General features: G+C 41.3%; 1 protein-coding gene and 1 long non-coding RNA gene across 3 annotated transcripts in view; one reads left to right on the forward strand and one right to left on the reverse strand.

The window, feature by feature from the left end:
- Positions 1-8,180, reverse strand: part of OBI1 (ORC ubiquitin ligase 1) — a 42,315-nt gene extending 34,135 nt beyond the window's left edge. Inside the window, exon 1 of the mRNA XM_069601862.1 lies at positions 8,004-8,180. Coding sequence (XP_069457963.1) covers positions 8,004-8,075 — 72 coding nt within the window. The 5' untranslated portion in view covers positions 8,076-8,180. The remainder of the gene's footprint in view (positions 1-8,003) is intronic.
- On the forward strand, positions 7,681-10,026 carry LOC138446648 (uncharacterized). Of its 2 annotated transcripts, XR_011259490.1 has the most exons (3): positions 7,681-8,894; positions 9,102-9,166; positions 9,855-10,026. It is a non-coding gene; the product is annotated as an uncharacterized lncRNA (long non-coding RNA). The 2 variants fall into 2 exon arrangements; XR_011259489.1 differs by lacking the exon at positions 7,681-8,894 and having other exon boundaries at positions 9,082-9,166.
- The last annotated feature ends 3,950 nt before the right edge of the window (positions 10,027-13,976 follow it).

A 13,976-nucleotide genomic window follows, 5' to 3' on the forward strand; every position in this document is an offset into this window, starting at 1 on the left:
TGAGTACAGCATCCAAAGAATAATGCAATCTGCTTCTTAAATGGCCATTTCCTTTGATCCATTTCAATACTGGACAAAACCAATACTTCAACCACACAGATATATACCTGATGTTCATCAAAAAGAATATGAAGAACAGAGACTTATTATTTACTGGGCTCTCATTTTTTAACTTGACATGTTCTGCTGGCCTGCAACTTACCCAATCAAAACAAAATCCTTCCCATCTTTTGAGACAAAAATCAAAGTTTACCTCTTCTGTAAGGCCTTCATTAATCTTTTTTAGAATTAATTGGGTCCTTATGGAATTCTCATAAGGGCATTTCTTATGCACTGATTTAATGTTCACTGGACTTGGAAAATTGTTTATATCCTGCTTTCCCTATTAGATTTTAGGCTCCCTGGGGGCAGGGGCACTGTCCTGCTCATCTTTGTATCTACCACCAACAACTTATACAATGTACACTCTAATATTAATATAAGTGAATTTTGATGTATTAAAATGAAAGGCTGAGATAATGCTCCTAAAAACATCTCAAGAAGCAAAAGGTCAACAGCCACTGCCAAATTTTGAAAAAGTGAAAGTTTAACCTTTCCATTTAATTTGCCAAAATGATACAGAGGAACAACCGCAGGCAGACTACTTGGCTCTGTCAGCTGAAAGCTGCTGGCAATGTCACCCAAAGGAGAATTGTTTGCACTGTCAATGCCCGGTATTATCACCACCATTGTGTTGGATTTTGAAACAGCTGACTGCTTCATTTCTTTGAACCATGTACTTATCAGATGAAGATTTATAGACAATGGTTTAAATTTACTTAGCAGAACAGGAACTGATAAACGAGAAGGAACTCCTAGAACAAATTACTTGTTATTTATTTGACCATAAATTACAGAAACAAAAGACAAAGAATGTAGCCCTCCCTCAGCTCCTGTCCACCCATCTCCTCTACTCAGATCCTGCTATATATAATAGCAAAACACACACACAAATAATTTCCTTTAATAAGATCTTCTCAAGATATGAAATAGTCATAATTTGCCTATATTATTAGACTTTTTATCCTATTTACTCTTAAATGAGATCTGTGGCATTTACATAGTAAGCACTCATATGAAAAAAACATGCAAGACAACAATGGCAAAGACAAGTGGCATGTACAATTCCAAACTCATCTGGAGTAAGCATGCTGAAGTGGTGTGCCAGGGTAATGCCCAGTGAAGCTGGTGAGGAGAAGAAGAGAGAGAAGATGAAGGAATGTGTGAAAAGAAGGCTCTTCTCTCACTGGAAGGGGCCTAAAGAGGCAGTCCTAGGTAAAGAAATATTAGCCCAATTATATATAATTCTACTACGTAGCGTCTTTTATCTGAAGACGTTTCAGTTTTGAGAGACTTTACCACCAAAAATCCCTTTCTTAAAAAGCAAATATCTGGAAGGAGTCATGCCTAAAAGTGCAGCCCGTTAATATCCATCCTGTGCTTAGTCACTCAGTTGTGTCTGGCTCTTTGTGACTCCGTGCACTGTGGTCCACGAGGCTCCCTGTCCATGGGATTCTCCAGCTAAGAACACTGGAGTGGGTTGCCGTTCCCTCCTCCAGGTGATATTCCCGACCGACGGACTGAACCCAGGCCTTCTGCACTGCAGGCAGATACTTCACTGTCTGAGCCACCGGGGAAGTCCAAAATCTATCCTGCTGGCTGCTGCTGCTGCTAAGTCACTTCAGTCGTGTCCGACTCTGTGTGACCCCATAGACTTCCCTAACAGGAGTTACAGAGGGGTTTAGCGCAGGGTTTGTCAATTTTGGCACTACTGACATTTTGGAACGAAAAGTCTTGCGTTGTAGACGGTTGTCCTATGTATTATAGAATGTTTAGCTAGCAGCATCCTGAGGCTCTGTCCACTAGATGTGAGTAGCACCGCTCTGAAGACAATCACAAATGTCTTTCAGTTCAGTTCAGTTGCTCAGTTGTGTCCGACTCCACGACCCCATGAAATGCAGCACGCCAGGCCTCCCTGTCCATCACCAACTCCCAGAGTTCACTCAAACTCACATCCATCGAGTTGGTGATGCCATCCAGCCATCTCATCCTCTGTTGTCCCATTCTCCTCCTGCCCCCAATCCCTCCCAGCATCAGGGTCTTTTCCAATGAGTCAACTCTTCACATGAGGTGGCCAAAGTACTGGAGTTTCAGCCTCAGCATCAGTCCTTCCAATGAACACCCAGGACTGATCTCCTTCAGAATGGACTGGCTGGATCTCCTTGCAGTCCAAGGGACTCTCAAGAGTCTTCTCCAACACCACAGTTCAAAAGCATCAATTCTTCAGTGCTCAGCTTTCTTCACAGTCCAACTCTCACATCCATACATGACCACAGGAAAAACCATAGCCTTGACTAGACGGACCTTTGCTGGCAAAGTAATGTCTCTGCTTTTGAATATGCTATCTAGGTTGGTCATAACTTTCCTTCCAAGGAGTAAGCATCTTTTAATTTCATGGCTGCAGTCACCATCTGCAGTGATTCTGGAGCCCCAAAATAAAGTCTGACACTGTTCCCACTGTGTTCCCAACTATTTCCCATGAAGTGATGGGACCAGATGCCATGATCTTCGTTTTCTGAATGTTGAGCTTTAAGCCTACTTTTTCAGTCTCCTCTTTCACTTTCATCAAGAGGCTTTTTAGTTCCTCTTCACTTTCTGCCATAAGGGTGATATCATCTGCATATCTAAGGTTACTGATACTTCTCCAGGCAATCTTGATTCCAGCTTGTGCTTCTTCCAGCCCAGCGTTTCTCATGATGTACTCTGCCATGTAAGTTAAATAAGCAGGGTGACAATATACAGCCTTGACGTACTCCTCTTCCTTTCTGGAACCCATCTGTTGTTCCATGTCCAGTTCTAACTGTTGCTTCCTGACCTGCATATAGGTTTCTCAAAAGGCAGGTCAGGTGGTCTGGTAGTCTCATCTCTTTCAGAATTTTCCTCAGTTTATTGTGATCCACACAACAAAATGCACTTCCATCCTACTGAGAACTGCTGGTCTGGGAAATGTACACGAATTTCTCTAACAATGCAATGGGGTTGATAGTATCAAATTAATTTGCAGCCAGTGGAAACTGAGACTCAAGGAAATAATGATACGTGTTCTAACTGGCGGAGCCAGCATTCGACCACCATTAAACATGCAAATTGAGTGCTCTTTCAATTAAGAAATAGTTCTTTCTTCCTGAGTGCAAGTTTAGTAAACAATAATCAGGGAGTAAGAAATCGAGGAAACACACCTGAAAGAATCAACTGGGATCAGCAGGGGTTGCAGAAAAGAGATACAGTATTAATGGAGGTGATGGAAGGGAAAAAACTGTAGATAAACTTTACCAACTGGTCTGGCAAATACATTTAAAATCAATTTCTCTGCTCTTCAGTCACCTTTACTAGAGACTAGAGCTAACCTTTCTTTTCCCTTCTCTTGCACCAATATCAAAACTTCATGGGTTTCACTAGAGGAGACCTATTACAGAAAGACTGAAGAACAAAGCTGAGGGATAAATGACTGTAGGAAGAGCCTACCTTCTCAACCTTACAAATTTGGCAATTTTTAAAAACAAAATTCCTGGATTGCTCTTGCTATGTTGCAAGAAATCTTTGGCTCTGGGCCAGAATTTAGGACTAGAACTTTAAAACTGTGTGATCCTGAGAACTAAACTACTTAATGCCTATTGGTCTGGGTCTCCACTTCTGTCTGGGTTTGAAAGAAAGATAATACACCTCCCCTCTCCCGCCTTTATCCCTACCTAGAAGGCTTTAAGGATAAACTGGAATCTTATTTGTGAAGTAAATTATATGCCAAACTTGAAAATTACTAGAATATATCAACATTTTGAATTAATTTTTATTATACTCTATGTGAAAACACATTATTGTTATACTTTTCTGGAAGTATCTGCATTCTTGAAGCTTATTTTAATCTAGATAAGGGGAAAAGAGCAAAACTTATACTCCACATGGCTTTTTTTCAAAGCAAACTTCTTGTGATGATTATGTACAAGGCTGGTTCTTAAATCCACTCTTGGGAACTGAGGGGCAATCAGGACTCAAACATGGACTCAATGTACTGAGAAGGATGGCTCGCTGGCCAATCAACAGCCCCTATTGAGCACTGATTAATGAATTTAGTCAACCGAGAGTCAGGACGCTAGGTTGCTAAGGTGTTACCTCTAGCCCTATCTTTTCAACCTTTTAAATCAATGATATGTGTAGAAAGCAAAGCAAGAAGTCCTCCCTGAAAGAAGGGTTCTTTCCCATAGTATTCCCAGTGGAAAAGAGTCTATCCAACTACTGGACACATCATAAGAAAGCTAATTTCATTTCTGATTATTTCAGCCAGAAAGTTTCCATTTATATTAAGTATAAATCTTAATATTGTAGAGCTACACAAAGTTTGATTCTCTTCCAAACGAAAATACTTTTAATTATTTAATGAGTTGCTATCATGTCTGTTCACTCCAACACTATTCTGTTCCATCTATATTCCAATCTCAATTTCAAATCCTTTCCAAATGATTTCAAATACTTCAGTTTATGTATATTTATCTTAAAGGATGGTACCCAAATTTGGATTCATACTCAAATGAGACATAATTGGATATGCTATATCAATGTTAAAGGGTATTAGAAGTCTAGTCGCTTGCCACTTCTCTTGAGAATCTCCTTTGTCCTTTGATTAAAACCAACTGCAGTCCACATTTGGCTGTCACTCATGGCAAAACGCAGAGTCAGTCAATAAAACTATTACGTGCAACAATTTCTTTTCACAGCTTGAATCCTAATTGAAGAGATAAAAGCCTGGAATTATCTAGAGATAAACTGGTCTGTCTAATTGTGGCAGCAGTACCAAAATGTCACTTAACATATCCTGGGCTGTATCATTTCAGCTTGCTGGCTTACTAGCCCAAGGCACAGTAAAAAAATTAAAGCGGAATAGGCCACAAAGTGTTATATATGAATTGTCCCACAGGGTGTACTTCACTTTTCCAGGTCACACAGAGCTCTTTCTTACAATATTGGCAAGGTTGCTAAACACTGAACAGAGAAAATCCACCTTTAAGACTAAGGTAGAGTTGGGGGTGGCAAATGCAAAATGTTTAAACTTTTCAATTTTAAGTACATTTGTATTGAAAAGGCAAAGCATTAACCACATACATATTTGGGCTATCTCGGACTACTGCTCCCCACCATTCTTCACTTTCACCCACTTTCCAAGCAGCAACTATCTTATCTCTTCAAATTCAAAGTCTCTCCCACCCCTATTTTCCTTAAGTAATATGCATCTTTTTTTTTTTTTTTAACAGTAACTCTTCGAGATAATGGCCCCTGATTCTGTTGAAAAATAAAAAATGAAGACTTGTTACCTCTGTAAGGGACAAATGGCGAGAACAGCAAAAGATGAGGCCTATCCTGGAAGGGCTTGAAGGCAGACTCCAGAGGTGGCCAGAAATGTGTGTGTCAGGGAGATGGAAGGCTGTCTCCAGCACCCCATAAATACTGGTGTGGAGGAGAGGCCGAGTAGCACAAGCAGATCACATTTGCTTTAACTACACAAAAGGCAACAGGAGTATGGAATCAACAACAACAACAAAAATCACTGGATGTACTGTGAAAATTTCCAGAACAAACAGGTCCTACTCTTCTGGAAATGTAAATCTTCATCAACTGAGTGTCCTGGCCTCAGGAAGCAATTGGGAGGAGCAGTGACTGAAAAGGTTGGTTTCCTCATTTTTGCGGGTTTGTCTGCCTCAGTGCCCGTAACAAAGGTTAACATTTCTTAAATGATTAAGTGTCAAGATTCACACTATGTTTGTATGTGCTTAGTCACTCAGTCATGTCCAACTCTTTGCGACGCCATGGACTGCAGCCTGCCAAGCTCCTCTGTCCATGGAGATTCTCCAGGCAAGAATACTGGTTGTTATGCTCTCCTCCAGGGGATCTTTCCAACTCAAGGATTGAACCCAGGTCTTCCGCACTGCAGGTGGATTCTTTACTGTCTGAACCACCAGGGAAGCCCTAATACTATTATCATTCCCACTGTACAGATAAGGAAACTGCTCTTAGGGACGTTAAGTAATTTGTATAAGTTAAGTAACTGGTATAGAATTAGTTAAGTGGAAGACCTGGATTAGAACTTAGTCTAAATACAGTACTCGGGGCTGTCAACCAATCGCACCTTTCTGTCTCCACAGTAGATATAAGAAAATGTCTATTTACAAACCATTAACCTTTTGTTATTAGATTTAATTCTAGAATACAGCTAACCAGTATAGGAGGGGAAAATTCACCAAAAGTGTCTGCTGTTATGCATGAGTTCATCTGAGTTTTTGGATGTAACTTACTGAAGACACAAATGCTAACCACAGAGGTTCAAATGCTGGAGATTCTATGCCTTAGTTTCCTTATTTGAAAAATGGGGAAACCAGCCCTACCTATCTCACAGCACTGGTGAGAGTGGTAAATGAAATAATAAAATGCATACAGAAGCATTTTGTAATCTGCAAATCACTATATTCTATTAGTTATCTTTTTTGTTAAAACACAGAAAGCAAAGGTATGGAAAAAATCAACCAGGCAGAAGACATCTTCAGCATAGCCTATTAACTAATGGAAACTAGATATAATGTGCACAACTACAACCAAATGAAAATTATTTCCCAAGGATATTTTATCAGCCTTTTAACAGGCTACTGTTGGGAGTAAATTCAATCAGAAGTTAACCTGTGGAACTTCAAGTCAGGAGCCAAATGTAGACTTCAGCAAACAGAAACATCTTCTCCTCCTCCCAGCTACAAAGGTAGGCAGTAGTAGCAAGTGCCAAGCTCAAATAACCACCCTCCAAAGGCCATTCTTAAGCTTTCCAGTCAGAATTGATCAAGCTATCTCTATATTCTCTCACAGCATCTTTGCTATTTCCTTGGCATTTCATTCAGATGCATATCAAGAGCTATCAGTTTCTCCCAAGCCTGACTTCCTACTACTCCCTGAACTCAGAAAATTCACCTCGACTTAAAACAGAGGATTAGACGATCATACTGACTGGCACTCAAATATTTGCTCCATGAAATAACTGCATTTCCTAACGCTATGCCTGTGGCTGCAGTTTCAGTGTGGGGCGTAAAGGCAACACCTTCACCCATTCCCCACAAATGTATAAACAATTCACCGTGGGGGGTGGGGTAAGTTTCATTTGGACCTACATCGTAAAACAATATACTCTTTTAAAAACAGAACGAGAGGCACAAATGGAAATAAAGAGGAGACAAACGCATGAGAACCTTCAAAACTCCGTTTCTAATTCAAAACTCTTACAACTTTCTCCACCTGGTTTCACAAACACGGTAGACAGCTCTTGCATCCCAAGAGAGAGGGTATTCTACCTCGTGGCTGATCCGTTCTTGGAATTAAAGATCACATCTCCCATTCTAAACGTCATTCAGGGGAACGTACTATTTACTTTTTCCAATTTTGAACCCAGAGCAAAGGCCACTCTCAAGGCCGAGTGAAAAAAATTATCTTGAAAATGGAAAAGCCTCCCCAGCCAGCACCGAAGGCCCAAGAACAAAACACTCTAATTCGTGCAGGGGACGAAGGAACCGTCGCGAGGCTCTCAGAAAACGTGATTTCAGCCGTGATGGGGTGGCACCGGGGGGCGTGAAATGCGGGGATTCATTTCTGACCAGGCCTCCTTCGACGCCGGGAGTCACCCGACTGAGGCCTCCTTACTTCCCCACCCCAGGCCGCTGTCATCCTCCTCCGAAAGGCGCACAGATGACCCCGTGAGTCCCGACTCGTCCCCTCTGTCCCCCGGGGACGCGGCCTCCCTGGCCAGAGGAGAACGCAGGGTCGGCGTCCTCACCTAGCCCGCCGCGTCCCCGCCGCACACCCAGCTAGCCCTGGGCTCCGGAGGGCCCCTGCACACCCAACCCCGATTAGGAGCCGTGTCAGGCATCACCCATTACCTTCCCCAAGCAGATGTGACACGTGATGGGCAGAGTGAGCGACAATGTAACGTTCTGCACGGTCTGAGCCATGGCAGCGTTCAGAATCCCGCCAACACGGAAGTCCCGCCGACCGCGGCTTCTCCCAGCGACTGAGGCCGCGCGAGGCCGGCTACGGCGGCCGGGCAGGGCCACGACGCGCCCGCCGCGGAAACGAAAACGCGCTTTCCTAACGCGCGGCCGCCGGCGTCTGGTCCCTTCCTCCTTTCCTTCCTTTTTAGCTCGAAAACAAACTTTCCTCTTTTGGGGAGCTGCAAAGATTCCTGAGAACGGGAAGGAAGGCGGGTTGCTACGGGCGTCGAAGATCTTGAAAGTTTAAATGAAAGTTTGATTGGTAGCGAGAGGAGAGAAAATGCTGAAAGGCGATTTGAAATCCCAGGATCTTTCCCGGAAGATGGGGAGTTGGGGGAGAGTTTTCCACCTAAAGATTAAACCTGACAGTCTGCAAACGCGGCGCAGTCAAAAACGGAAGAGGAAAGACACTGTCTCTACGTTTGAATTTTTCCAAACAACTTTGTGCGCTCAGCTCTCTTTGCATTCTTAAATGATGTAATGTCACCTTAAAAACGACACGCGGTGGTTATCTCATTTGTTTCAGAAACGTTTTGGGTACATTAATCGCTGCTCTCCGTGAAGACATGCTTTCACTGTTGGTTCTCCTGTAGTTTCTATTTGAAAGAGACTTAACGATCAGAGCCGTGGACTGTGATTTACACCCACATGTGAGAAGCTTCTAATAGTGTGAACCATCCACACTCCTCTACAGCAGTCGCACAAGCGTTTAATTCTTCATTTCAGGCGCCTGGCTGGGAATGAAATGTACCCCTAGGCTGTTAAGCTCTGAAGAAGAATGTGAGGCTATAAGTTAGCACTTCCTACCAATGGGGCGGGGCGGGGCGGGGCGTGGGGGGGGGCAGTGAATCTTAAGTATAAATAACAGATTTGGAGTTTAACTTTAATTTAAGGAAGAGCCAGTGTGCTCAATTATGTAAACAAATGCAACCTGTGAATAAGGAGGTTTAGAAACAAAACTGTAACTACTTTTAGTACTCTTTGCAGGGGAGAGCAGTATAATTACAAGAAGCAATCTCATGGTTAAAAGGATTCTGCACCTGGACTGCAAGGTAGAAATCCCAGCCTGAACAAATTCCTGGCTGTACAGGCTTTTATTTGTTTAACTATTGTTTAACCCCTCTGCTTCTTACCTTCCTCATTGGTAAAGCGTGTGAGTGTGTGTGTGTGTGTGTGTGTGTGTGTGGTAAATGAGGTAAATGTGTGTTTACTATCACCTCTATTAAAAAAACAGATAATCATGAGATTGGAGCAGCCAGCAATTCACTTGAAGCAGCCAGTTCCAGTTCAAAATCGACTAACAAGTGACAATGAAAATTCTTCCATACAGCTCAGTAACTTAATTTCCTAAGAATTGGAGACCATCCCTGAGCTTGGAATGGAGATCTGAGCAAAATAGTCACATTGTTTGTCTGTTTAACAGCCACTTTTCCAGAAAGCCTGGGCTAAAAGTCATTTGGTTTGGCTATTTTCTGGCTGTTTGAAGTCATATTCAATGGGGTCTAGGCTTCACATGTTTTGCTAATGCATCTTTCGTATTCCTGGCTGTAGGTTAAGGCTTAAGAATGAGAAAGATCCAGGTCATTACCTACTGTCATTCAAGGTTTGCCTTTTCCCCATCTTACTGTGTTCTTCCTTGTTCTTGTCACCTTGTTTAAACCTATCATGGTGTTTTAGTACCTATCATCCCCACAATCTTGAATGGGATAAAGAGCTGAGAATATTCTGTCTCTCCCACAGATCCCTGGAGACTATGCAATAAGAAGATATGTTGAAGATAATCTGAAAAAAAAAAAAAGACTTTTCCAAAGCTACTAGGGAAAGTTCATTTCTTATTAATCATCCTGATGATTGGTGTTAATACTGTCACAAAAATATATTTAGAAAATAAAAACCTGCATTTTAAGTAGAATGATTAAAGTGAAAGTGTTTGTCACTCAGTCATGTCCAACTCTTTGCAACCACATGGCTTCTCTGTCAATGAAATTCTTCAGGCAAGAATACTGGAGTGGGTAGCCATTCCCTTCTCCATGGAATCTTCCTAATCCAGGGACTGAACTTGGGTCTATCACATTGCGGGCAGATTCTTTACCATGTGAGCCACCAGGGAAGCCCCAGAATATTTAAACCTAAACTATTTCCTGAAACTCCAGTACTTTGGCCACCTCATGTGAAGAGTTGACTCATTGGAAAAGACTCTGATGCTGGGAGGGATTGAGGGCAGGAGGAGAAGGGGACGACAGAGGATGAGATGGCTGGATGGCATCACTGACTCGATGGACATGAGTCTGAGTGAACTCTGGGAGTTGGTGATGGACAGGGAGGCCTGGTGTGCTGCGATTCATGGGGTTGCAAAGAGACACTACTGAGCGACTGAACTGAACTGAACTGAAACCATTTCCAACAGCCCTCCCCATGTCAGCTATCATCATCATAGCTTCTGAATGCTCTTCTAGTGCTCTGACCATGTAGCTATTTCTATGCTAAGCTAACTTTATTACATTTTATTATAGTTGTTTATGTGCTTGCCCCCACAACAGTTTCTTGAAGTCTGGGATTGTATTCAGTTTATCTCATATCTAGTACTGAGTGACTAGTCCATGAACCATAATATTTTCATTAGCCACAAACTAACTTTATGAGAGACCCGGCTACCTTAAGCATTGTGTTTACTTGTTTTTCACTTCAAAATGGAAAACTGTTTTACATTGTGCTAATTATAACCATAATAAGAATCATCTTGAAAATGATCCCATTTGTAAATATATAAAATAATAAGCAAAAGTTCCCCTAGCCTTATGCTTCACCTCCAGATCCTGTGTGGTAATCCCTATCTTTACATTTTCATTCATATATTACTGTGTGCATAAGCACAGATAGAATAATACCATAACATACCTGCTCTGCTCTTCAATGCTTCGTAGATAAGTAACACACACATACACACACACACACACACACATACACACACACACACACACATTTCTGAGTAATACTGTTAGCAACATAGGCTGATTAGGACTTTCTCTAGGTCTGGATTGATTCTAGGTCAATTCCCAGGCTTTGCTTTAAGTAATGCAAATGCTTTAAGGCCAGGAACTCATTCTTCCCTCTGCCCCATGAAAGGCATTTCTCTTTTTTGACAAATCATATTCTAAACAGACATTGTATGGCCCAAATCATTAAATAGTATTGCTATTATGTTAATAGGCAAGAGTACATGGCTCATTAACTTTCTGCTCAGTTTCTTTCTCAACTTCTTTATAGCCCCATGAAGCATCCTGTGACCTGAGAAGTTTGATCAGATACAGTACCTGGAATGGGCTAAAGCCCCTCAAATCCTTAGAACTATAAATTTTTAGAACTTGGAAGGATCTTTAGGGGTTTATATTCAGGCCTTTCCTTTTACAAATGGAGAAATCAAGACCTAGATAAAATAAATCACCAGATAACAGTGAAAGAAAAACTAAGTCCTAGATTGCACTTAGACTCTTTCAGATTGTTGGCTAAATGCCTTAGTATAAGTGCAAGATGTATTATTATTAATAAAGTAGTTCAGTAATAAAAAATCAGTCATAATAGAATTTCTTTGCTAAGAAAACCATTAAATAGCCATGGAACACCTTTTACCCCTTGTTTAAATCAGATTCATTTTTATGATAAATTATTTAAAAGCAAGTTAAAAAAATATAAAATCTTAAGTGCTATTAAAAATTGATTAGGAATGCATTATTCTTTCATTGACCCAGTTCAGATTGTTTTTTAATTTTTTTGGTCAAAGCTAATAAATTTGAGTAGATGTTTCAGACAGACGTTTTGTAATCATTTGGTCATCAGTCAATTAATCACAACTTCATAAATATTGATTTCATATTACATTTATTTTTCATTCCTGAAGACGATCTTTTTTCCCCTTGGTTTTAAATTTATACACCCCCACTTGAATTGTGGTTAACACTGAGAAAACTCATAAAAGTTGGATTAAAAATTAATCAGAGGTACTGGCCCAATTGTGTGGATGTCAAGCATGGTGCCATCTTCTCACGGACTGGAAATTCTGAGCTAAAATGTCTCAAGATGTTGTCATGAAAGATGCTTGTTACTACAGCAGACAGAGGAACTTAGGTTTTTCTTCCACAGTGATTTTTTTGTTGTCTTCTTGCCAGTTTTCTTTTTAGAATAGATGTTGGAAGTTAGCATTCATTCATTTAATGTATTTTTGTTTAAAACATTTCAGAAGACTAACTCAAAGTTCATCGCATGGAGCTTACATTCTAGTAGAAAAGTTGCAGTTATACTGCATTGGCTTAGAACCAAATCCTGGCCTCCTGAGTAGCATTTGAGGTTTTAATACTGAATTTGCTCATCAAATTTGTATGTAATCACAATATAAATGATCACAGAATAAATAAACAAATGTAATTAGTTGTTATTCCACCAACATTTAAATATTCTTTATGTGCCAGGCACTGATGTAAGAGTGGGTAGACAGCTGTAAATCAGACAGTGTCTCTGCCTGTATTTATTCATTCAACAAATTATTGATTATCAGTGATGTGCCAGCCCCTGTACTATTAATGAGTCACTTTATAAATGGGAGGACTGGGTCCAAGTCTTCTATTCCACCATAAAAATGTCTATTTCGACAGTGATTTCTTTTCTGGGTGTTCTCATTGTTGGTTAGCCCCTGGCATTATGATGTAACAAGTTATAATTGTTAATATTTTTAAATGTTGCAAATTGGGTGGTTGTTTTAAATCAGGTAACTTATTTTTGTGGGCTCCAAAATCACTGCAGATGGTGACTGCAGCCATGAAATTAAAAGACGCTTACTCCTTGGAAGAAAAGTTATGACCAACCTAGATAGCATATTCAAAAGCAGAGACATTACTTTGCCGACTAAGGTCCGTTTAGTCAAGGCTATGGTTTTTCCTGTGGTCATGTATCGATGTGAGAGTTGGACTGTGAAGAAGGCTGAACGCCGAAGAATTGATGCTTTTGAACTGTGGTGTTGGAGAAGACTCTTGAGAGTCCCTTGGACTGCAAGGAGATCCAACCAGTCCATTCTGAAGGAGATCAGCCCTGGGATTTCTTTGGAAGGAATGATGCTAAAACTGAAACTCCAGTACTTTGGCTACCTCATGCGAAGAGTTGACTCATTGGAAAAGACTCATGCTGGGAGGGATTGGGGGCAGGAGGAGAAGGGGACGACGGAGGATGAGATGGCTGGATGGAATCACTGACTCGATGGACGTGAGTCTGAGTGAACTCCGGGAGTTGGTGATGGACAGGGAGGCCTGGCGTGCTGCGATTCATGGGGTCACAAACAGTTGGACACAACTGAGCGACTGAACTAGAACTAGAACTAGAAGGCTAAGAGGTACTTCACAAATGTTTGTTGAATACTGAAGAATAAATGTAAGAAATATTACCTCCAGGAATATCATAGCAGGAATCATAAGACAGATTGTAGGACTTGCCAGAGTAGCAGAATAGGGACCGCAGCTCTAAGATCCTGGCTGGTTTGTCTTTAAGGTGCCCCATAGGGACTCCCCTGGCAGTCCAATGGTTAAGATTCCTTGCTTATGTACCAAAAGAATGTGGAGTCCGACTGCTTGCCACTCAAAAGCCAATAGACAGTCCAAGTTGGTGGAAAGGAAAGTTTATTTTATTTCAGATGCTGGCAACTGGTGTTGGGGGATGATAAATGCCTGTCCAAAGGCTGACTCCCCCCACTGACAGATGGGAAGAGCTTTTTAAGGTGGAAGGAGGGGGCTACCTGTAGAAACAGTATAGTCACCTCTGACAGCTTCAGATTGATCATCAGTGGTCTGACCAGCATCATCTTGATTGTTTTAGGTA

The sequence above is a fragment of the Ovis canadensis genome, chromosome 10, assembly GCF_042477335.2.
Source record: "Ovis canadensis isolate MfBH-ARS-UI-01 breed Bighorn chromosome 10, ARS-UI_OviCan_v2, whole genome shotgun sequence".
Classification (NCBI taxonomy): Eukaryota; Metazoa; Chordata; class Mammalia; order Artiodactyla; family Bovidae; genus Ovis; species Ovis canadensis.